This window comes from Hemicordylus capensis, chromosome 1 (assembly GCF_027244095.1).
Source record: "Hemicordylus capensis ecotype Gifberg chromosome 1, rHemCap1.1.pri, whole genome shotgun sequence".
NCBI classification, from domain to species: domain Eukaryota; kingdom Metazoa; phylum Chordata; class Lepidosauria; order Squamata; family Cordylidae; genus Hemicordylus; species Hemicordylus capensis.
The window spans coordinates 125,646,138-125,672,144 of record NC_069657.1 but is presented as its reverse complement, the minus strand read 5'-3'; the positions used below and the strand labels follow the sequence as shown (position 1 = coordinate 125,672,144).

At 42.4% G+C, this 26,007-nt stretch overlaps 1 protein-coding gene across 6 annotated transcripts; it reads left to right on the top strand.

Moving 5' to 3' along the window:
* On the top strand, window positions 1-25,624 carry UEVLD (UEV and lactate/malate dehyrogenase domains). 6 transcript variants are annotated; one of them, XM_053255782.1, is made up of 13 exons: window positions 4,287-4,489; window positions 7,835-7,919; window positions 8,261-8,326; window positions 9,216-9,379; window positions 10,573-10,708; window positions 11,794-11,918; window positions 15,110-15,215; window positions 16,349-16,519; window positions 18,005-18,178; window positions 19,302-19,389; window positions 19,577-19,700; window positions 24,499-24,578; window positions 24,947-25,102. In XM_053255782.1, exons 1-13 carry the CDS (start codon window positions 4,448-4,450, stop codon window positions 24,960-24,962), a joined length of 1,377 nt encoding a protein of 458 aa, XP_053111757.1. In that variant the 5' UTR covers window positions 4,287-4,447; the 3' UTR covers window positions 24,963-25,102. The 6 variants fall into 6 exon arrangements, with proteins under 6 accessions (XP_053111777.1, XP_053111757.1, XP_053111748.1 ...); XM_053255802.1 differs by lacking the exons at window positions 4,287-4,489; window positions 24,499-24,578 and adding an exon at window positions 1-85 and having other exon boundaries at window positions 24,947-25,624; XM_053255773.1 differs by lacking the exon at window positions 24,499-24,578 and having other exon boundaries at window positions 24,947-25,624.
* The last annotated feature ends 383 nt before the right edge of the window (window positions 25,625-26,007 follow it).

The following is a 26,007-nucleotide window of genomic DNA, read 5'->3' as shown; positions in this document are numbered from 1 at the left end:
TGGGTATCCAGGGAGGGGGCAAGGAGAGAACCCCCCCTCAATTGAGCCAGTCTCATTGAATTCAGTGGGGTTTACTTATTCCCAGGTAAGTGGGTACGGGATTGCAGCTTTTGCTCCCTCTCCACCCCCTAGAAAAGGTCCTGTGGATACTCATAGAGATGTATTGTGCTGAAGCAGGGTTTCTCAGAGTGACAGCCCCAATCTTCTGATGACATTGTGCAAGTAGTATGATAGCAGAACAAGGAGAATCTACCAGAGATAAATACAAGAAATCATCAACTGCCTGGTTCACCTACAGCCCTAAAAATCTGTCTTAAGCCACTGGAAAGCAAAAAATATGGGTAGACCTTAGTAAGGCAGAATAGTGCACTTCAGCATGTGGTGATATGGTCCTGTATCATAGGGAATAGGGACACTTCATTTACTGTTTAAATTTCTAAAGATAAAGAAAGTGAGGATGTGAGCGGGGAAGGGAGCTTAGCAAATAGATTTTGGGACTTCTGGAGGAAATACTAATTAAGTCACAATTTTAAATTGTACAATAATGCTTGTGAATAGTTCCTATGGACTTCCCTGTTTTATCAATATAATTAGTTGGACATAAAATGCACATGGTCATAATTCACCAATTACTGCTAAGGCACACTACTGTGGCACTTTAAAAGAGATGTTTGCAGCTTTGTCTAGGAATATGTACTTACTATATTTACCTGAATTAAGGACTAGCACCCCCCCCCAAGTTTTTGATATTAAATTCAGAGTCCTATTCCTTTTGAGTAAATGCAGGCATAACCTAATTAACCTCTATTGTTTAAGGGGGTTGTCTAAAATTCAGGAGTCTTTTGATTCAGGTAAATATGGTACAAGTAAGTCCAGTGTGAGGGCCTTTGAATAAAATATAATATACTTTTCTATGGAAAACTGGCACAAAACATAGAAGCCTGAATGTTTTCACCTCAGGTGAGATGCAGTCTCAAAGTGACAAGAGCAAGTAAATTCTCCCTAATTTATTTTATGACTTTGCATTTCTGCAGGAATTTAAGAAATTCTACTGCCAAGGCAACAGCTTACTCTAACAACAACAACTTATATACTGCTTTTCAACAAAAGTTTCCAAAGCGGTTTACATAAAGAAAGAAATAAGATGGCTCCCTGTCCCCAAAGGGCTCACAATCTTTATTAAAAAAAAAAAAAAAAAAAGACACATTCTAAAGAGAAACATAAGATAGACACCAGCAACAGTCACTGGGAGTACTGTGCTGGGGGCAGATAGGGCCAGTTACTCTCCCCCTGCTAAATAAAGAGAATCGCCACATTAAAAAGGTGTTTCTTTGCCCAGTTAGCAGGGTAACTCTCTCAATTTGTTTCATCCTAGATGTTTGTTCCCTCCAAAGAATGGTCCTTTTCCTACTCCTCCCCCATCTAATCCTCATTCCAATGAACACTTTTTGACCACCCCTCTCTTTCCCCATTCTTTTAGAAGTGCATATTAGCCCAAAGTACTGAGTCCTTGTTTCCTGCTGTCCCACCTACCATTACAACATCACATCTAAATGAATGTTCACATGAGTGTTGTATGCTAACAACATATGACTTTGTCTCTTGTGCCAATAAGTTATTTTGATAGATAATTTGTCAGTTTAAATATTGCTTTAATCCTGTTCTTAAATGGTTGAGTACAACATAAAAAGAGGTAATATACAGATTTTTGCCCACTTGTATCTCCTTACGAATGGGGTTTCTAAGAAGCTGTCCTCAATCAGGATCATATTGTACCTCATTTTTATATGGCTGTTAGTCACTTATTGCAATATTCTGTATCTCATTACCAAGTGATCCTTCTGCATGCTCATTGTGGAAAAAGAGATGTGTCCTGGGGTGGGTGAGCATGTATGGTTAAAAGTCACACACATCCCAGTGAATGTGAACTTTAGGGGAAGGAGTCTGGCAGATCAATCAAGCAGTATTTTACATCTGAGTGGTGATGGTGACTGCCATATTCCTTGCCATGTAGATGCTTTCCTAGTCTTTGGGCAAAAAAGCAGAGTGTGCCACATGAACCACATACTTTACATTGGGCTGAACTCATGCTAGATTTGTGGGATTCAAACTTGGATTGCAAACTTGGGGGTGACATTTGAAGACATCTCTAGCCAATTTCAATGCGTACTCACATCAGCTTTTGGAAATCTTTGCATCAGATGTATAGCCAAAAGGAATATCAGCCAACCAACGACAATCATTGTGTCTTGATAGCAACTAGTATTGAAGGCAAAAGCGCAGAAGTGGAAATCAGCTCTCAACTGATTCTAAATAGCCCAGTATGTTGTCTTCATTGGTGGCTGCCTGTGATAAACCAGAGTGTGAACTTGATTGTGACATCATTTGTTATGTAACAATTGCCCCAACCAGCATGACATCAACAGATGTTTCTGTGATTGAATCAAAGGCATGTAAATAGATAATACCCAAACTGCAAAAGTGCATGGCAACCTGACAACCCTTAACATTACTAACATTTTTTGCCTACTTTTCTTAAGGATAGTAAGCTTAATGGATCACCTGGCATTCTGTGTGTGTCCCATCAACTTTACAATGCCTGGACCAAATTGGGTACACCTCAATGGCATATTTGGGGTGATGTCATCCACCCCAATTCAAGATGGTGGATGTGTGAATGGTTGAGGCACACATGGGCTAACTTGTGGACTGCTTAACTGTTTTGAACCAAATTTGGTACAGTTTATTTATTTTATTTATATACCACCCTTCCCAAAGCAGTCTAGGGCCATTTATGCTAAAACCAGAAATACATCACAATTAAAATCAGGAACCACAGTTGTAGTGAGTGACCCATAGTGACTGGACACCTCAGTTTGTAGTTTGTGACAATGTCATCCACCCCAGTTCAAGATGGTGGACATGGGAACATTTAAGGCTGTAGTGGGTTAACTTTGTGAGGATGGTAATTATCAGTTAAGATTATAGTGAAAGGAAAGTAGGCAGATGAGTTCTTAGCAGAACAACTTGTTTAACATATTATTGAAATGTGTGTGTGTGGGGGGGGGTGCTTTATACCAACATCTCCAGTTCCCCTTTCCATCCTTGCCCATTTACCTCCCACATCCCACTCCTCTGGCTCTGACATAAACTTGTGTATAAAAACAGGGAAAATAACAACAAAAAAAAACCCAAGCAAATATAAACATACATCATATACTACACCCCTGGTTCATTGCTAGAAGCTGCACAATTGGCTTCCTTCTCTGACGATCAAAGTAGCATCTATTCTAGATCATGTATAGTTCACCCCAGATATCCTCAAAATTTCCTAGCCATATATGCAGATCGCGCCAAGGCTGCTTGTGTTAGCATTTCCTGAAACAATTTCTTGGGGTGGGGGCAGGGGGGGACTGCACTTACAGTGTTTAAAAAGCACCCATTTAGCAACTAGGAATTGCCCTAATTGCCCATGTGTATGTGTGAGTCTAATTATCTGGATTCCATCCAAATATAGCATGTATTCCTAATCCAAAAGATTTAAACTCATAGTACCTCTCAACAAATTGCTAAGAGAAGATGGGGAAAATAATGTATGCCATGCACAGGCAGCTGTGTGATGTAGGATGTCGAGTGTTAGCCTTTAACCAAAGAGGCTTGGATTCAAATCCTTGCTCAATCACCCAGTTGTCTTTCAGCATATATGCAAATAATGCATTTCTTAGTACTCGTTTTTAAATGACAGACTGATGAACATGAATGTTGAGGTCGTTTGTTCATTGGTTACATGTTTGCTCAAGTCTTCTTCCAAGGAGTTTAGGGTGGTATATATAATAACTATATGGTGGTGTACCCCACCCACCCCCTTTTATCTTTCAAAACAACCCTGTGAGATGAGTTGGGCAAAGGGTATGTCAGGGGCTGTTTCTCCCTTTTCCCCCAGTACATGCCTATTTAAAGTGGGAAGAGGGGGGAGCAGCTCCTCCATTAAATAAATAAATAAATAAATAAATAAATAAAGCCAACCGTTTTAAAAAGAAAGAAAGAAAAGTGGGGGGAACCTGCCATAGTTGTAGCAAATCACCTCTTGTCCTGGATGTGATTGGGGTTTGTCAGTCATTCTGCGCCCCCACGCCCTGATAAGCCGATTAGGGTGGATTCCCCCTTTTAAAAAGTCAAAGACCTGGCCTTGGTGGCCCCCTAGTGGAGAAGCTCTCGCTTTGGTGCACAGAAAGGGTTATTATGCGTAAGGCTTGGGGATTAGTCATACCTGGAGAAGGGAGGGGCTGGGCGAAGAAGTGGAGGCGGCCGTCCCCTGCGCCTTCCCTCGGACTCTCTTGACGTTAGTGACGTCTTTCCTTTGGTCCCCGGCGGCTGCCGTCTGTTTCCCGAGTCCGACGCGAACAGGAAGCGGTGCTGGGCCTTGGGCGGGCGGCGAACACCAGCCATGGAATTTTCCGAGGAGAAGCTGAGGAAGTGGCTGAGCAAGGCAAGCCCCGGCAGGCAGGCAGGCAGGCAGGCTGGCTGGCTGGCTGGCTTGCTGCAATCCTTCCCTCCGCGCGCTTAGCCTCGACCCTCGGGGAGAGGCGCGGCTGAACTTGCGGGGAGGAGCGAAGTGACCGGCTGCATTTTAACAGCACCTGTTGCTTTAGTCTCCGTTTGTTATTTAGAATTCTGTTCTTTAGAGAGGAGTTCCCAACCTTGGATCCGCAGATGTTGTGTCCATTGCGGCTGGGGATGATGGGCGTTGTAGTCAGCATTTAGGGATCCAGGTTCGGGAACCCCTGACTAACTTCGAATGTTGACCTGCAGTTTTTCAACCAACAGATGCAGCTTCTTCCCACCCCACTGCATGGGTTGCAACAAGGATACTGCATCATTCTGGTGCATGTTCTCAGAGGCTCCTGTAGTGAGCAAAGGCAAGGCAGCCCTCCTTGGAATACACTTAAGGGTTTCACCATAGTCCGTGATGTACAACGCTTGACTTCTTGAGCCGACAGACTTGGGGCAACTTAAATGTCCACAGCTAATGTGTGTAGATGCCGCAGGATGGATGGATGGGAGGGGGTGGGGGAGATTCAACATCCTGAAGGTTTTCCTCTTAAGGGAGCCCTCCCAATTAAGCCAAGCTTCCTAATTCTAGTAAATTCAGAACTTCTTTCTTGGTATAGTATGGATGTCAAGAGCAAATATGCAAGGAACCTCTTATTTACACCCCTAGAGCGTGTGTTGTCTTTAAGTTGATCAAGGGCACAGTAAATGTTGTTTTATTTTATTTTATTTTGAATTAATGAAGCTTTTAAAAGAAATTTGTAAAGGTGTAATATGATGTTTTGAACAACAAATATCATGATTTTTTATGGTTTAACTTAATAATAAGGGTTACTCTATGTTTTCCTGGGATCTGCTCTCAGTAGAGAGATTGCTCTGCTCCCAAATCTAGGAGCACACCGCTCCTTCAGGGTAGGCTGCCACCAGTTGAAGACTGACCTAAAGCCACTGACCAGGCTTAGACACAGCTTCAACAACCTGGAACTGTCTGGCTTGGGATTTACAGGCACTGTACAGTTAGAGTGCACCTGACCCAGCTCTAGACAACACTATATTCTGAAAACAACTCAACAGTAGCGAATGACCTTATGAGGCATATGGGGAAGAGTTTTGCAAGTAATCCTTCAGACAGGGGCGTAGCAAGGTTGGAGTGGGCCCAGAGACAAAATCTTGAAATGGGTCCCTCGTTGATATACACACATAAACACACTTCACAATATATAGTGCACTCACACTCACATCCCCATTATGAATAGGGTGATTATCTAGTTCACAGGGGCGGATCCAGCAGCAAATTACAGGGGGCGCAACAAGAATCCCCCCCCCAAAAGATTCCACCCTCATATAAATAGTGGGGCTTGGATTTTCTCTCTTTTGCAAATGTACTATGCCAGGGGGTGCCCAACTAAAATTTGGAGGTTAGCCAGATTAGATTCTGATGCACGTCTGGTGAGCCACACAAAGCCTTGTGCCCATCTCACATCACCTATCTTCCTCCTTCTCTCTGCTCTTTCTCTCATTCCTTTCCTTTTCTCCCTCCCCCCTTAAATTAGCTGAATTCATTACTTTTTATACTAAAATACACTCAGGGAAAGATTGATTTTTTTTTTAATTTTTAGAAGAAATTTGGAACATACCTGCCAGTACCAGCTTTTTGCATAGAAAATCCTCTCACTTCCTTTCTCCATTACAAAGGTGTTGCTAGGTACTTAAAAGATCCAGGGGGCATAACACGGATGGGCGGGGAGTCATGTGACGTGCCTCTGGGGGGCCTCTTGAGGCAGTGTGGCCCCGAGACAACTGTCTCCCCTTGCCTAATGGTAGTTACGCCATGTTAAATCAGACTGGAGTCACTTCAAATTCAAAGTATATGAACTTTATTAAGAAACAAGGGTTACACAGAGAATAAGGAACTGGGGGTGGGGCAGGCTTAGGGGAAACTGGAAGTAAAGAAAGGCACACAGGAATTCAAAAGAAAATACAAAAACATTAACTAAATAGCAGTGAGTTTTACCTTTGTCTAGCAGCAGGCAGGTCCCTGGCTGAGAGCATGTTAAATCTTTATAGCTTCTCCCCTGGAACACCCTACAACAGATGGGAAAATGGTGAACACTGGCCAGGCCTTTGCCCTCTAGCTTTAAGGCCATTACAGAGGGGATAAGCTGGGTCCAGGAGACTGTGTGTCTCACACCTATCTGTAGTTCAAAGAGTATTCCAATTTCTTCTCCTCTGGGTAGTGAGATGCAAAATGGCTCCATCTTCTGTGTCAGATAAGTGTAGGGAATTGGTGAAGGGCAGGTCTGTTAGACATTGGGGCTCTCGCTTCAAGACAATGGAGGTCTGCGTTTCGTCACAGGCATGCACAAAGCCTTGGGTTTATCCGACTCCTTTCTCTCCGTTATTCCTCATATTCAGTCTGTGATCAAACATGTCACTTTACAATATTGCAAGATTTCAGCTTTTCTTCACTGTCCCCTTTGCAAGAATTCTACTTCACATGTGCGTTCTCTCTCTCTTGGATTACTGCAATCTGGTCTTCCATTGGTTCAGCTCAGTCTCCTTGCCTCCATCCAGCACTCTGCTGCCAAAATCATTCATCTCTGTAGCTGCACTGACTACTTCTTGCTCCTCCTTAAGTCCCTTCCTGTCCACTCCTGGGTCCAGCGCAAGTTCCCTGGACCCTTCCCTCCAAAGCTCCCTGTGGCCTTGCCCCTCCCTAATGCTCAGCTCTTGTATTCTGTCACATGCCTGCTGATGGTCTTCAGTCTTGACTCTACTACCTTCAACTGTCCAAAGAGCTCCTGTTCAAACAACTCTACCCAACAGAACTCTTCTTCCCTTCTTGCCCTTTATGCTTGAAGGCGCTTCCTGAAACACCTAAGTGATGCTTTATCTTTATCTTTCTTCTAAGTGCTTTCTTAGACCCTACCTTGTCTTTGAAACTTTGGCACAGTGCCTTAGTCCCCTTATGGTACTGCAACTAAGCTTAATTAAGTGTAGCTGAAACAATAGTATATTCTTATGTTTACTTTTGCCTTCATCTGTTGTCTTACTTGTGTTGATATCTAGATTGTAAGGCCCTTGGGGCAGGGACCTGTCCTCTCATTCTATGAAAAGCATCATGTACATGCATTTAATAGCACCATGCTTGTACATGGTGCTATTAAAATAATAATAATTAATACCAATAAATGCTTAGTAATAATGCTAAGTTTTAAATGCAGTGGTACATAAAAATGTAAAGTTGTTTAAAAGAACAAAATTATCTTTGTTTTGTAACCAGTATAAATTCCGAGATCTGACCATAGAAGAACTGAAGAATGTAAATGAGTTGTACCCAAACATCGTATTCTCCATGAACACCTATAGTAAGAAAACCTTCCATTATTTGGCCACCTGATAAACTGAGAGTGTTCTTTTCCAGTGGTTCATACGTAGATTTGAGCAGTAAAACAAGTAATTTCAGATAAGGAATTAAGTTAAATGTAGAAAATATAACTGAATTAGTATAGTATTTGTAAAATGTTGAAACTATCAGCAGTTACCTAATCATTATTACCCTCTAGTCACCCTTTAAGTCTTGGAACTAGAACATGAGTTAGTCGTTCTGCTTTCAAATGTGTATAGAATGATAGTAATAATACCAAACTAACAACATTGGAAATGGAAAAATATAGTATACATAAATGATCAATGTTCTGCATTTCAGCTTTCAAGGATGGATCCCTGAAAGATCTATTGAATTTTAGTGGCACTGTTCCAGTGAAATATCAGGGTAAATATAACTGATTTTATTTTTCTACTGGTTAATGATATATGTGATGATATATCATCATCATATATTTCCTAACCATATTTTTTCTGATTGTACAGCCAAGGTGAAAAAGACAGGGAAGCCAATATATATTCCCTGACAGCTATCATTTCAGTTACCTCTGAATAAAAAAAGCTCAAAAACTATTTCCATTTAAAGCCCCTTCACAGGTCCATCTCATGTGGATTTTCAGTTGGCTTGTTCTGATTTTTAGTCATGAGCTGATCTGATCTTGTGATTGCCACCAGTACTTGCAGACTGTATTTTGCACTGATTGTGACTGCCAGTTTCCAAAAGGTTGCATTGTTAATGCACACAGAGAGATGCATGACTGGTTCATCATGGTTAAAACTCAGTTGTTGTGCCATTGAGTCAGTGTCGACTCCTGCAACCACAGAGCCCTGTGGTTTTCTTTGGTAGAATACAGGAGGGGTTTACCATTGCCATCTCCTGCGCAGTATGAGATGGTGCCTTTAGCATCTTCCTATATCGCTGTTGCCCGATATAGATGTTTCCCATAGTCTGGGAAACATACCAGCCTGGATTCGAACCAGCAACCTCTTGCTCCCTACGCAAGTTACTTCACCGCTGCACCATTAGGTGGCTTTAAAACTCACTACAGATGGTTCAAATTTGCAGTTGCCGTTGTATGGGACAGTCATGTAAACGGGTCCATATCTTTGAAAATGCATAACCAGCAGTTCCCTTGTCAACTTATGTAATGACAGCTGGAAGATACTTTTAAATTGTCCAGAGAAAATGTTTTATGGTTTGAATATCCCAAGTGTAAACATAACCAGTCAAGAAACAATAATTATTTAACATTAGCTTATGTTTTGTATTTTGACAGGTAATTCATATAACATTCCAATTTGCCTATGGATTTTAGATTCTTATCCTTTTACTCCTCCAATTTGCTTCTTGAAGCCCACTGCAAACATGGGAATTTCTGTAGGAAAACACGTGGATGCTCGTGGAAGAATATACCTGCCATATCTACAGAACTGGAGCCATGTAAGGATTATGTGTGCACATGTGCTTTTTGGATTATCTGTATAGAATCAAGTGGCAATTTTGTCTTGTTATAGATATAATATAACTTGATTGCAACACTTCTTAATACTAGCTATTAGCCTTCTACATCTTGTATATTCAAATCTCAATAAGAACATATGTGTGTGTAGGATGATCTGCAGGATCTCTGTCATCAAGGACTGAGCCCATGTCCGGGATAGGGATGTGCACAAACCTATTCGGAGGCCCTTTTATGGGCCTCTAAACAGGTTCGAACACTAGGAGGTTTGAAGATTCGATGGCGGTAGGGGGGGTAACTTTAAGGGCAGAGGAGGGTGCAGTGTCGTCCCCCCCTGCCACATTTTCCCCCACCGGTGCTCGCTGAAAAACTGGTCCAGCGGGGTGGCATCGTACTTCCCTGCCACCCTGTCCGCAACTCGGACCGGAAGTGACAGGAAGTAGCATGCACATGTCTCATTCTCTTGTGCACACATTGGGTGCACGTGTCCGATGTGCGCACGCTACTTCCTGTCGCTTCCGGTCCAAGGAGCGGACGGGGTGGCAGGGAGGTACACTGCCGCCCCGCTGGACCGGTTTTTCAGCAAGCACTGGAGGGGGAAACGTGGCGGGTTGTGTGTGTGTGTGCGCACCCTCCCCTGCCCTTAAAGTTATCCTGTCCCTTCGCTGTTGAACCAGCCCCCGCCAGTTCTGTGCACATCCCTAGTTAGGGGTGGAAAGCAGATTTTGCCCTTATCACCAACATTGTCCCCAAGTGAAGTGCTTTACGTTTCCCCAAGTGAATGAATAATAGTTATTCATTTATGTGGGAGAAAGTAATAGGATACACTTCGGGACACCACTGGAGCAGGGGCTGAACTACTCCCTGGAGCCTATGAATGCAGCCACTGAAAATCAAGCATGCTCCTCTCTGTTTTAGCCCCAATCCTGGGTTCTGTTTCTTTATCACATAAGACTAGTTTAAAGTTGAGAACTAGCTAATATAGCTATGGGGGGGTGGGTGGGAAGCAAACTTTCTGTATTTTGTTGACTGCGTACAGTATGGAATTCCTCATATTTTCAGATAATTTAGAGACCTGGAGAGATGCCTCTGTTTCTTTTATTAGGTAACTGTAATAAGTAAAACGTTTTGCTATCTAAATCTGTGCTGTTCATGGTTTCTATATGTATTTCAGCCCCAGTCCGTGATCATAGGATTGTTAAAGGAAATGATCACAAAATTTGAAGAGGAGCTCCCTCTGTATTCATTATCATCTTCTGATGCAGCCAGGCAGTTAGAGCTTCTCTCATATATTGCAAAGATCACTGAAGGTGCGCATCTTTTGGAGGAATTTTAATCTGGTGTTCATAATTTTTTCTGTTCTGATGGCCCTTTTTGGTGTGGGGTGTATTTTTTTTTAAGCCCAGTTCTGTGCTCTGTTGCAGCATTGCCTAGGATGCAGGACAGGGCTCCCAGTGTTGGCACAAGGGTCCTGTAGTCCAGGGACCATTTGGGAAGAACCAATGCATTCTAATCATGATTCTCTTGTAATTGGGTTTGGTACATCCCACAGTGCTCCTTCTATCCCTTTGACTCAGCACTGGAAATCTTCCCATTCCCTTTTCCAAGGCAACTACCGCTGTTAGCGCTGCTCTACCAATGCTGGTGAACACAGTGCAGGGTGTTGTTGCGAGGTGGGAAAGGTGTCGGTGGTGAATTTTGGAGTGGGATGGAGTGTGCCTACGTGAGATATTTAAAGGGCTATGAGAGTGGCCCCATTGCTCAGAAAGGCAGAACCTGCTTGTGCTACAGCAGGGATTATAAATGGGCTGCCCAACCTATTACTAAAGTTGCCACCTCTTTTTTTGATAGGTTCCTGTGTGTGCAGTGGCTAATCAACAGGCAGAAATTCAGCACGGATATTTTTTCCTGCCTAGAAATAGGAAATGTCACATGTGTTGCACATCTGCCTGTATTTACTAAAACAGTAATTGGTATTGACTTGGAGTGTTTTTGGAAGAGAAGTTGACAGCCCTACTTATAAAACAGAAAGAAATATGTGCAGGGATAGGCAATGCATCGATGTCATTGGTACCAACAATATTTTTGGTCTCCTTTGTTACATTGAGTAACAGACATCCTTCTGTCTTCCTCTTGCAGTTTTGCTCTTCTCCCTTAAGACAGTTTCAGGGTGCAGTCCTATGTACACTTACCTGGGATTAAGCCATATTGTAATCTGTGGGTCTTCCAGATAAGCATGCATCGGATCGGACTGCATGAGGTTTGCCTACTTTCACAGACCATAACAGTAGTTACAAGCATTTTTGTTTGTCAGATCCAACCATTATCTGTGAAGCAAATCCAGCATATACAGTTGTGTATATTCTTATGTATAAACTACCATTTTTGCATTTAGGTGAAAATAATGTACAGTCGAAAACCAAGATAGATGAGAAGACAAATGATGGAGGATGTAATAAAGTGACGGTGGTTGGAGCAGGAGATCTGGGTCTTGCTTGTGCGCTAGCTATTTCAGCAAAGGTAGATGCTTCATATAAAAAGGCTGTTGTGATTGCTTCTGTAATTATTTTAAACTGGGGATAAAAATAATTATTGTTGAAAATATTTAGAAACATGTACAACGAATATAACTTTCTCCATTAAATATATCTGAAGTAGGACAAGATAGGAATCAAACATGGGGGGCCAGTTTTCTCAGCAAATGGCAGCCATAGTTTAGTCAGCCCATGCTGACTTCTGACTCTGCAGTTCTAAGTTGAATAAGCTCTATATTTGCCAATCATTTCTGCTTAAGCTAGCCTGCATTGACTTCTAACATGCATCTACAAGCACTTGGAAAGCTACTCTTGCAGTGTTGTGCTAAGGAAATTAAGCCAGCCGTTTTTCAGCATATACCATCAGTGCGCATGCAACTGCCTCCGTCTGGTTGCTGCCGCTGGAAGTCATTGCTAATTGACTGATACCTATGGCTTCCACATGTTGAGAATATTGTGAGAATAGGCCCCCAAATTATGGAGTTTTAACTGGAGTTGCCAGTCACTCTGAAAGACTGAACAGTGAGACAATCTCACTGTTGTGCATGTCTTAAGACAACATCATTTCTAAATAAGAAATTTATGGGTATTCTATCAAGAAGAAATGTTCAATTTCAAGAGGAAATATTTTCAAAATATCACTTGGAAGGAATATGCAAGTGTTTTGTTAGTAGATTAAAAGTCTCATAGTTAACTGACCAGAGTATTTCACAATGTAGCCGTAAAGTATAGTGAGAATGGATGAATACTCTGACCTAGTGTGGATCCTAAGCTGCTCTTGTATAAATGGTACTTCTGTTGGTGTGCGGGGCATTTTTTCTGATGCTCCCTTCCTGAAGCATATGTTATCCCTACCAGAGGGTCCCACAAATCCTCAGAAGTAGCATTTTGTGGGGTGCAAGCGGCTACTGAGAGAAGGGGGAAGCAGAAAAGCCCCATTCAGCCAATGAAACTGCATTCTGTCAGGAGAATGGAAGTTTGGACTCAAGCCTGTGCAGTCTTTTCAATTTGCCCAATAGAGCTTTGGACTCAGTTTTCCAGATAGCAAGTTCTATGGCAAATCTCTTTGGAAACTGAAAGCTGAAAAGCAGTTTGTGATATAACACAAGAGCCTACTGTTCAAGGTGAGAAAAAGTCTCACTAAAAGTAGCTCTTTGCATCCCAGCCATCACATTTTGGATAATAAATTGACGTGCTCCTTGGCCAGTTGTTAGGTGTAGACTAACCTAGTATATATAAATAAATAAATAAATAAATATTTAAATATACATATATTGTGGTTGTGGCTGGCACCAGAATTGCATGGCTGGCCATTTTTATGCAAGAATGTTAAAGTACTTGTGTAGCAATCTGGCTCTTCCTTACCCTAAAGAGTTAGCCGGAAGTGAACTCTGTCCTGTCTGTCAGGCAGTGACCTCTAGAGATCAGCCACTCAGCACACAGTGACCAGAACCTAGAGGTGCCTTGAGGCAAGAAGTGAAGAAGTTCTTTGTTCTCGTTCTGTTGGAGCCAGGCAGAGGAAGCAACAGGTTGGCTGGCCAAGCCATGGCAGCAACCAGGAACTCTGCAGGGACCTGAAGTCTCTACCACAGTTTTGGTGAGTTCAGGGAAGGAGCCAGGGCTTGGCTTCGGAGAAAGGTTTAGCCAGGAAACCGTGTGTTAGGTAGCTGGTGTCAGATTTCTTTATTTTAGTGCTTTATGGATCCTTACAACTGGTCTATTGTGTTTTATCTGTAACATAAGAATGCTGAACCTTTGCCTTTTTTATCCAGCCAGGGCACTGCAAAAGTCTCTGTAACCTTTAAAGGTGCGTTTAAAGGTTCCTTACAACTGGTGGCGTTTTCTTTTGTATTTTCTTGCATTTATGTTCTGTGCAACTGAGTAACCAAGATCTTTAAAGTGCTGAGTGTTTGCTATTACCTGTAACTGAAGCGGAGAGAGTGCCTCAGACGGAAGCAGTCTGTAGTATTTTGAATGAAGGTTATTTTTCTTTTTGGTCCTTTACAATTTTAACCAGCCCCTTTGCGTGGATTTTGAACTCAGGAAAAGTGGGGGCTGGAAAGGGGTCTTACTCTGGTGCAAACATGCCTCAAGTTTGATTGCTCAGCAGCACACTGTCAAGTTGTTCTCCTCACACATAGGCTACACATGGGAGGTTTTTGTATTTTTCCATTTGGTAAATTAGGAGGAGAGTTCCCTGGACATTCACCCAAATCCAGAGAGGGCAAACTCTGTAATAATTTGCGTGTGGTGGAAGCGATTACCAGAGGGACAGCCTTTGTTGAGCAGACATGGAGGAAATGAATCATCAGTTTTCTTTACCCCACGTGGACTTACTCTGAGACAAAGGCTAGGCTTAAATCTGCCATTCGCTACAACTTGTTATATGCAATCAAAAATAATGCAGGCTCTTTCAAAGATGGTTGATTCCAGATAACTGTTACCTGCAATCCTCATGGTGTGCTAGGAAGGCGCAGACACAGTTTTTACTCAGTGTGCCTCATCCTAATCTTGATCCAGTTAGATGCTAAATACTCAATTATTTTACTTATATTAAGGAATATAGCATATTCTTTAAATGTGTGGTTCTTTTGAATGTGCTATACACCTTCAAAATAATGTTATACAACACAGTTCTTTACAAAAACTTTAAGTGGCTGCAACTGTTTAACCAATATCCAAATAAAGGGCATTAATCTAGGCAAAGTTAAGTACTTTGAAGTCCCGTTGATTTTAGTGGGATATGCTTAGCTTTGGCTTAATCATACCAAGCTATTATGGCTCCATGAAGAAAGTTATTTGTATGGTAGGGGAAAATAGTTGTTGGTTTGATCATTATAATGTAATTTATTAAAAAAAGATTATATATAATAATAACTTTAAATCTCTTGCTTTAAAGAGAAAGAAATAATATGTCAAATTGATCTTGCTGCTCACTTCATCCATATAATTTGGTGATGAGGCAGAGTTTTATTCCCAATTTTTAATTGTGTTTATGAATAAATAAGCTTATTATATTTGACTTCTTGTGCCAAATATTAAATCATAGAAGTATTTGACTTTTTGGTAGCCCTGGTAGTACTTTAGATTAAATCTCACAAGGATTTCCCCCCAGAATATAATTTTCTCTTTTCCTTGATGAAGAAGAGCTTTGTTTTCTTTTTTTCATTTATACAGGGTGTTGCTGACAAGGTGGTTGTCTTGAACTGCTCAGAAGATTCAGTGAAAGGAGGAACAATGGACCTGGAAATCTTTGCCCTGCCGAACGTGGAGATCAGCAGAGGTAGTGTGTTTCTGATGTGAGCGTTAGTGTTTCACTGCATTCTTTCTTATGCCCATTTTTTCAAGTAATTCTCACAATTGTTGGTAGGAGTTTTTCACTTTCAATAGTAATTTTTAAATAAAGATGTTTGAGGTACAGTGGTGAATTAGTGGAAGGAGCCATACACAGGAGCGGAGCCAGACTGCCGGCGGCCTGTGTGCAGCAGCCCCACCCCCCTCATCTAACATCAGTGCCTGGCTAGCCATGCCCCCGCGTCTGACATCAGGCACAGGGGGCGTGTCTGGGGCTGTGCTCGCGGCTCCTGATTGGTGGGCAGCCTGTGTTCTTTGAACGCTTTCGCCCAATGGTGGCTCCGCCCCTGGCCATACATCCCTTTTAGAGTGGCTCAACCTTGAGCTGGTTCACACATCCCTAGTGCAGGGCGGAGCCACCTGACCTGGCATCGCACAGGGAGCCTGCCCTGCTCCCGCTGTTCGGTTGGCCTCCGCACATGGGCACAAACCTGCTGTGCTGTCCCCTCAGATCGCCTCCATTCATGCACTGAGGCCAAGTGAGCAGCTTGGGCAGGGCACCCTACCCGCAGGATGCCAGGTCAGGTGCCTCCACCCCACACAGCATTCCGGGTACCAGTGGCAGTTAAGTTCGCCACCAGTTAAAGAGACATTTCCCTGTCCTCACTGCACCCCTTGGTGTGGGTATTGCACACATTGCAACCCAAAACAAGAGGAAGAGTGTTCCAGTTCTGTTATGAGTGTAGTTGGCGCTTCAGCAGTTGTCTATTAGTAATTTTACTAACAAAAATTGTATTTTCAAGGCATCCACTTTTCCTTGGGGCAGTGAGGTGGGCTACTGTTTGAGAAATACAAGTCTAAAGCCCCCTTGAGCTCAGCAAACTGATTGTACAGTTCCCTGCTGGCCCTTATCTTTTCTATATTATCTATATTAATATAGATTTTTTTCTATATTTCCAATATTTATTGTACAAAGGAAATATATCTGTAGCAGAGGAGTAGTTTTTGCATGTTACATGTACAATTCATGGCTATTGTTTTTATATCTGTCAAGATTTGAGTGTAAGACTTGCATCACTAAAAGGAAAAAAATGAGTGACATTCTTTCTTGGTATTCCTTAGACTTTTCTGCCTCAGCAGACTCAAAAGTGGTGGTGCTTACTGTGAATTCTTTAGGCAATGCTCAGTCCTACCTGGATGTTGTGCAGAACAATGTGGAACTATTCAGAGGCATTATTCCATCAGTAGCACACTATAGTCAACAGTGTGTATTGCTTGTGGCATCTCAACCAGGTATGGCAATACCTACCTTTGTGATGTATTGGTCTCTGAGAATAACCTGGTCTGTAATGAATATTCTGTTACTTAATAGGCATGTTCCTTAATGGAGGCTATAAGGTGTGCTCTATCTTCTATCTATCTATTTAATTCTCTAAGGCATACCCATGGCTAATCCCATGTGTGGCAGCTCTCACAAGAGTTCGGAGAGCTGCTGGAGAGCCACAGGTGGGAAGGAAGAAAATGGTAGTGGCAGCCTGCCAGCCGGCAGGGAGGGAAAGTGCCGGAAGCCCAGCAAGCAAGCAAGGAAAGTGCTGGCCAGGCCAGTGAGGAAAACTGCCACTGACAGGCAGAGAGGGAAAGGAAAGCACTGGCCAGGCTGGCCGCGAGGGAAATCTCCGCTGGCAGGGTGGAGGGAAAGGAAAGCGCTGGCCAGGCTGACAGAGAACGGACTGGGGCTGAAGGGAGGAGAGGGGGATGAAAAGAAAGGGAGAACTAGGGGCGCCGATGTTCTGTGCCAGATCAGCTAGTTTGCTATAATACACGTCCACAGGATTGCACTTTTGAGTAGTACGTCAGATAATTCCCTAGGTGACAAAATTACACAATGGAACTCCCATTGTAATTAACAGGACAAGTTAGTCTTACTAGTTCTATTAAATTCAATGGGACTTCTGCTGAATAACTTAGTCAGGATGTCAGCCCGTTTCTAACGTATACATGAGTTGTGTATATTTTGACATATATGAGGAACTGATATTGTTTTCCTCTAGACAAGTGATTGAAAGGAAAATCTGTACTTTCCTTATTCTAAAGGATGGTATAATATATATGTGTAGTACACTGCATTAGGAATCCCATTGCCTTATACCCCAAAGAACTAGGGAATACTAAGGCTGCAGTTCCAAGTTCAGTGACCTGGAAGTGCTACCTAGATCAATGGGACTTGTTTCTGAGTGACTGTATTTACAATTGGGACTTAACTGTACTTAATTGTACTGGAAGGGACCAATAAGACACATGCAATTCTGCAGGATCAAAGCTTATCCCCATCATTTGTTGGAAACTAGAAAAGTTGTATATGAGCAAGACCAAACCCAAATGTTGTTGTATCCAGGCTGCTGTACCTTATCCAGTAATTGGGGAAACTATCCTTAATTCCATACTAAATGGTGCCGCAAAATAGAACAATGTGTACAGTAAGGGTGATTTTATTAACCAAATTGTATGAAATGTGAATATAGTAGTCCTTTAGAAATATGTAGTTGACCTATAGAAGCTTAGAAAGTATGGTGCAAAAAATACAAAAACAAATGATGCATCTTCATATTTGTCAGAAATGTTATTCATGTTTTTGAGATGCATAAAATTGCTGATATCCAGTTAATCATGCCTGCTAAAAGATTAATGAGAACATTGTGCCTTGATGGTGAATTTGATTGTTACACTGAATTAAAAATCTGTGTGTCTCAACGTATTTCTTTTTTTTCAAATGTGCAGTGGAAATAATGACATACGTATCATGGAAAATGAGTAGATTTCCTAAAAACAGAGTTGTTGGAACTGGCTGTAATCTGGACTCTGTGAGATTCCAATATATTATTACAAACCTGTTGAAAGCTCAGACCAAGGGCAAAGATATTTGGCTTATTGGTGAACAAGGAGAAAACAAAGGTAAAATGGTGGCACTGTGCTATTTAGAACGCCATATTTTAAAACTGATCTGCTTTTTCTATTAGAGCATAACTGTTTTGTTGGGATTTCCTGTCTGTAAACACTGCACTTATTAAAATACTGAACATGGAGCCATGATAGAACTTTGAACTATTGCGATTTGTTTATTGGATAGCAAAGAGTGGAAATTTAAGGGAATTTTCTGGTTCTGACTGCAGTGATGGATTTCTCAACTGTATAATGGGCCAGTTCAGACAGCCAGAAAAATATGGTTTGGTGGGTCACGAATGTGACAAAAAGTCTCATGAGCCTGTGCATTCCCTCCTACCTTAGGAACATAGGAAGCTGCCATATACTGAGTCAGACCATTGGTCTATCTAGCTCAGTATTGTCTTCACAGACTGGCAGCGGCTTCTCCAAGGCTGCAGGCAGGAATCTCTCTCAGCCCTATTTTGGAGAAGCCAGGGAGGGAACTTGAAATATAACCTTCTCTGCTTATATTCTCTGCTCACATACAGAACAATGACTTTGGACATTCTAATTGGTTTAAACAACAGCTCAGTATGTCATCCAAACTGGAGCTGTTGTTTAACTGTGGTATATAAACTGCTCTGGGTTCAGATCATATGTCAAGCTATTATATAAACTAACCAGGATGCCAGTGGTATGCAAGGAGAAGATGAGTGTATAGGCTCAAAGGACTTGGTGTTGTCACAACCTAACAAACCATGAGTCATCTGAACTGGCTCCTGGTTTGCACTACTTACAGGTGTATGTTTTTGTCACCTGCACCTTGTCATGCACAGTTTCTTGTGTCTGCACATGTTGGATTGAATAGAAATATTTGTTTTGACTGGCAGGATGCATGCTCTCTCTTTTTTAGGCTCTGAGATCTATGTGCAAAAAAAGCAGAAACATCATTGCAATAAGAGAGGAACGAGCTGCTTTTTGGGTTATGATTACAAAATGCAGCTCATCGTTCTAAAAGGTGGAATGATAGAAACACCTCAGTATAGAACAATTGTTTTATTTAAAAGTCCAGTGAAACACACCAACTCTAAGGAAGCATTCTTAAGATAAAGATTCAAATATTTGAAAACAAGTGTGCGTGTATCTTCTTTAGTGTCAGCATGGAGTGCTTCTAATTCAGTGACCAGTCATCAGGGTGAAGATTTAACAAATCGGAATGCCCAGCAGCTTTTGGCTAACAGGTAAAACATCTACAACAATAAATGTATACTTGCATCTATGCCTGAGTAACACAATTTATTGAGGGTAAAATATTTCTGTATCATTCTTGTCAAGTATGAGTGTACATAGATTAAAAACAGGACCAACACTATTAGCTATGAACATGCATTTTTAAATTGTGAGGGTTTGTTTTGTTTGTCCATGTAGAGCCATGGAAGTTCTGAAAGGAAAAGGCCAAAGATCTTGGTCTGTTGGTCTCTCAGTAGCTGATTTGACTGACAGTATATTGAATGATAAAAGGAAAGTACATTCCATATCAACTATGGTGAAGGTAAGCATGGAGGCAACCTTAATTTGCATTTTAGAATGGATTGTTAACTTCTGGATGTCACCTGAAAAACATAAGGAGACTTAAACATCTGTTTCAATTCTTAATAGCTTGTCTTAATTATTATTGTTCAGATTCAGCAGTATGAGACTAATACTCACCTATCCTATAGGAGTGTTGTGAGGTTTCCTTCTATAATGTATTTGGAGCACTTTGAATATTTTAAAGCCTTATATAAATGGTAAACATTATTGCTTTTTGTGTAAATTTCTCCACTTTCCCCCTAGCATTGCCCCATTTAATTTACACACACAATTCACATTCTAGTGACATAATACATATATTCACACTAATGCCATTCCCATACCAGTCTCATATACAACCAAAATAGCAACTGACCAGCACTCCAGCAGTGTTGCCTGCTCTCTACTTTGCTGAATCTTTTCCCACCAACAGCACAGTTCCCCATTTAGCTCTCTTTAGGACTTGTGTTCTTCAAGGCTTAAATTTAAAAAACAACAACATTTTTGGGCAGTTGGAATGTTCATCAGTATTCCTTAATATCTCAGCAGTTGAACCAGTAGCTAGGAAAAGCACATTTCAAAACTGAGGCCACAAATCTCTCTCCTCCAATAGTTACAGATATTTCACAGACTGCACCCTGTGTTTATCCCAGGTTTAATGTGTGTGCACATTCTCTCTCGTTCTCTCTCTCTATGTGGTTTTTTGTTTTACTGATTTAAACTACTTGGAATGTGTCAGGTCTCTGCCCAAGCCCACCCCACAAATTCAAGGATGTGTTTTGTTTTTGTTTTTCACTGGTTGAATTGCCATGTTCATGCTAAGTATTAAGGTTCTTCTCCCTGTTTGGATTTTATCTTACGCTGCCACCATATAAAGTTCATTACCCTGTCCTAAGTGAATATATCCTCTTAGTGGCTTTTCAAGCGCGGGATAGGGATAAATGTTCAATACATATGAAGAAACAAAGTATGAATTGTAAAAGACCTAAGAACAAGTTTATTATTGGTTTAAAATAACAGAATCTCAGCTAAGCAGGGCAAATGAACTTCATTAGTGTGGCTATTTTGTTTGATTGTGGAGCACAATACTGAGCGTGCTGACCTTCTTGCCACACATAATCCTTAAGTTTGCTAAATGGTCTAGGACAGGTGTATATTATTTGTGAAACTTGGTGCAGAAACTGAGACTTTCCAAACACAGAGTACTGCCCCAGTTCACCACTGTTCTCCTACAGTCTCTGATCAATAAATTCCTAAGATTTTCAACAAGATCTTGCCCTTGCTCAGTCTCATACAGGAGCTTTCACATTGAACTCTTTCTTCTTTCCCTACCAGTCCTTATATAACCAACACTCCCTTCTTCCCAACTGTCATCACCTGTCATTCATTTATTTAAAAGATAGTTCCGAACATTCAATATATCATTTATATGACAACCTTTGCTCTCCTACCCTCTAAAGGCCTCTGTTTGTGTACATCTTCTTACAGAGGGTAAACTGGCAAATGCACTATTTTTTTTCTACAAATCTGTGTTGACACCAAGCTTTAATTTGATGCTTTGTTCTGCAACCATTTTAAATGTCCTAAAATGTTATCCAAAGTTGACTTTGAATCTGCAAATTATTTATATAAATTTAATCTACATAAAAATTGTAATGGGAACACTGTCTTCATAGATGAATGTTGGTGTGATTATATACAGTGGGTATTGAAAAGAATCACCCCCTTCGATAGACCTTAAATTCTGGTTCCCTTACATCATGAAATGAAAACACAAAGAAAATTCCCTTCACCAGCTGTACTTATCCAATGCAACCTATAACATCCAACTGAAAAACATCACAATTACAGTCCAGAAAAAGTGTCAGAAATAAAAAACAAGAATGACTGAGATTGAAAAAGGATCACCCCCCCATGTCAATATTTTGTTGAACCACCTTTTGTTTTAATAACAGCCTTGAGTCTGTTGGGATACTTCTCTATCAACCTTGCACATCTAGACGGAGCAATATTTGCCCACTCCTCCATACAGAACTGTTCAAGTTCGGTCACATTGGATGGTAGGTGTTGGTGGACTGCTATCTTCAAATCTCGCCACAGATTTTCTATGGGATTTAGGTCTGGGCTCTGACTGGGCCACATGAGGACGTTCACTTTTTTATCCTTCAGCCACTGTGTGGTCAATTTTGCTGTGTGCTTCGGATCGTTGTCATGTTGAAAGGTGAATCTTCTGCCCATCCTCAACTGTCTGGCAGAGGGTAGCAGGTTTTCTTCCAGAATCTGACGGTATTTTGCCCCATCCATTTTTCCTTCTACCCTAACGAGAGCCCCAGTCCCTGAGGCAGAGAAACACCCCCACAACAGGATGCTGCCACCTCCATGCTTCACTGTAGGTATGGTGTGTTGTAGATGGTGAGCTGCGTTGGATTTACGCCAGGTGTACTGTTTGGTGTTGAGGCCAAATAGTTCAGTCTTGGTCTCATCTGACCATAAGACCTTTTTCCATTTGGTATCAGAATCTTCAAGGTGCCTTCTGGCAAAGCTCAAATGAGCTTTAATGTGGCCTTTCTTGAGAAGTGGCTTTCTCCTTGCGACCCTCCCGAACAAGCCACATTTTTTCCACAACACACCATACCTTTTTTTCCTTTCTCGATCCTTTTTTTCCTTTCACGATCCTTTTTCAATCTCAGTCATTCTTGTTTTTTATTTCTGACACTTTTTCTGGACTGTAATTGTGATGTTTTTCAGTTGGATGTTATAGGTTGCATTGGATAAGTACAGCTGGTGAAGGGAATTTTCTTTGTGTTTTCATTTCAGGATGTAAGGGAACCAGAATTTAAGGTCTATCGAAGGGGGTGATTCTTTTCAATACCCACTGTAAATATAGGAAATACTGTTTAGATTCTGCAAGCGTAAATATGCTGTTGGTTCCTTCCCACAACTACCTCTTTAAATGAGTTATGGGAGAACTCCACCCCCTTCCATTCTGTCATGTTTGGCTAGGTGTGTTTTATCTTGGAATGCTGGACAAAAAGTTCTATTTTTCTAAAAACCAGGGTGCCTTTTACTATCCATGTACCAAATTCCAGTTTTCTCCCCCAAGTCAGGAAGATATCCCTTTAAGATGGGTTATCACGCCCACTTGCTCCTGACAGGCTATCATGCAAATCAGAGCAGTTGCATGATGCCCTGGGGCAGGACCCTCCAAATTTCAATCCTGTCTTGTCCCTGTGTACAGGGTATTGGAAGGGCTCCAATGTTTTTCTCCAGCATTTTTCTCCCATTTCTACTTTTTCTCCTGCATTTGCTCAGTTTCTCTCCAGTTCTTTCCTCTTTTTTGTTGTTGCTTTGCCTTATTCTTTTCCCTTTTAAAACTTCTCTTTTCTTTCCCTCCTTGCTCTTGCCTCTTTCTTTTCATGCTATGCAGCATGTGGTGGCATCAGACTCCCTCTTAGAGGACCCAGAAACTAGCCCAGGGATGGAAATCTTAAGGGGCACGGACCACCCCACAGACAGGACTACAATTAAATGGCCCAGAAGCACGCATGAGGTGCACCTCCTGAGAGGCATTTGGCCAGCAAAAGAGGCTCTGTGGCCCCCCGTCCCTGCAAAACTCTAAAACAACTGGCAGAACATGTTGTGGAGGCAGAGCTCCTCCCTCCAGCAGGCCCGCACCTCCACCCCAGCTTGGACCATCTGCCCGCTTTCCGGGGGTTGCTGTGTCTGAATGTTCACAGTGGATGCTGGGGAAGATCTCGCCAACCCAGGCATGCCCTTCCACACTCCCCACCCAACAACTAACAGCCAGAATCCTCTGATCCGGAGAAGCATGGGCTCCCCAGCAATGACCATGGAGATTACTCTTCTGAAGAGGATGCACAGCCCAACCAGGCTAATACTGTCCCTCTCTCCCCAGTGGCCCAGAGGGTACCCTTGAGAAATACTGTTGACCCCCTTGGTTCTGGTGACCCGCAGTGGTCCCGCCCTTATTGCCCCACAAGGGCAGGTACTGACAGCAATGGTGGAAACTTCTCCCGCCTCCCTCTCTTCATGGGGAAAAGCTATTCCCTGATTTATCCCAATGGATCAGGGATTTAGTTGCAGATGAAGTGAGAAGGCAAGAGACACATGTACCAGTCCTTCCACCTCCACCCACCTTGCCTCCAATGCCAGGTCTTCCAGAGGGTCCCACAGTCTCAAAAGGACTAAGGACATTTGATGCTGTGTTCATTTCCTCCCACCTGGACTCCATGGAGTCTAAGCCATCAAATGCTACCTTGGTTTGCTGGATAAGGGCCTGCATATCACTTCCTTATGAGGCCTTGCACGCTCCTCTCAAAATCATGGCACACTCCACATGAAGTGCAGCCACCTATGTGGCATTTTCAGCCAACATATCTTTTTCAGGAATACTACCTGGCTGCTACCTGGTCTTCCGTTTCACCATTTGTCAGGCACTACAAGCTGAATATCCACCAGTCAGCACAACCAGCATTCAGCCTCACTGTTCTGCAACAAGTGGTCTCCATGTAGGTCCCTCCCCATCTCTCTCTCCCTCCCTCCTTCCCTTACTGCATAAACCTGTTCCCTCCCGGTGACTACGGCTTTGGTATGTTGCATCTGAATGGGATACCCACCTACACTGGGGGAGAAAGTAACATTGGTAGTACGTACCATGAAGATTTTCTCTCCCCAATGTACGGAGGGTATCCAACCCACCATAGGTTTATGGGGTAGTGCATACTCTATTTCAATTTGTCATCTACTTCCTTTTTCAGGGGGAAATGCCTGTTGCTTGTTTTTCCTGTGTTACTATACCTGTTTTTTGCAACTTGTCCCTGTTGGCATCATGTCCTAGGTAAAAGTTAGTTGGGATTGTTTTCACTATTGTTCTTCATTACCCTTTGCTACCTTTACAGTTGGAGCCTTCCTTCCTTCCTTGCAACTTTCACCACACAGTTCGGAAACTGGGAGGGTCCTGCCTTGGGGCATCATGGGACTGTTCTTGTGTGCACAAGATCCTGTCTGTTAGGCACAAGTGGGCGTGACAGCCCATCTTAAAGGGATACACTCTGTATACTGGGGAGAAATAACCTCCATGTTAAGTACTACCAATGTTACTTTCTCTCTGAGGAAGGTGCACAAGTGCCTTTAGCATTTCCATGCCCCTGTCCAAGTGAATGTATATACAATAATATATTGTCTGTGCTATTTTTCTTCTTCTAGGGGTCTCATAATATAAACTCTGAAGTATTTTTAAGTATGCCTTGTATCCTTGGAATCAGTGGAGTGACCGAAATGATCAAACTACAAGATGATGATACTGTGTCAAAGAAACTGCAATCCAGTGCTGCATCAATTCATGATCTGCAACAGCAGTTGAAACTTTGAAAATCATGCAATTATAATTCTTGTCACTCATTATTTTAAAAGTAGGGGGAAAGACACTAATGTCTACCTAGCTGCCAAAGAAGTGCCTCACATATTTTGAAGATTTACTGAATTCTGTTCTATAGTATATTTAATATAAGAGGAAAAGCAAGGTCCTATCTGTCTGTCAAAGACATCCTTATACTCAACAGGTTATAGCCTAACCTTTGCAGAAAACAATTCCATCCTTGGAAGTTCCTTCCATTCACAGAAAGATACCTTATTTGTTGATTGAAGGACCCCTTACATTACTTCAACTTATCTTCTGCAAGTTGAAGTAGAGAGAGCGACAGAGCTCCGCAAAAGGTTAGAATACAACCCAGAATAATCAGGCAGAACAGGATGGAAGTAAACATTATAACCAAACAAGTGAATTTTAGCCCGTTGAAAAACGGGCGCTAGTAATGCTTTCGGCCCCCGCCGCCGAACCTCCCAGCTGCCCGATCCCACCATTTGTACAGGAAAGAGGAGCTCGCCAGCAGAGCTCCTCTTTCTGCAAAGGCTCTTCTCAAACTGGCACTTTGATCGGAAAGGACACCCTTTCCGCTCAAAGCGCCAGTTTGAGAAGAGCCTTTGCAGAAAGAGGAGCTCTGCTAGCGAGCTCCTCTTTCCTGTACAAATGGTGGGATCGGGCAGCTGGGAGGGCGGTTCGGCGGCGGCATTTTTCAGGGCCAATTTGGCCCTTAATAATTTGGCAGGGGGACGGGAATGGTGGGATCGGGCCCCAAGGTTTCCCCCCCCCCGCCCGGCTTCACTGGCGGCGCCAGGCCTCGGCGGCGGCTCCGCCGCCACCTCGGCCAGCTTCCCCGCCGCCTCTTCCCCCGGCGCCTCTCTCCTTTATTTGCAGCGGCCGCTTC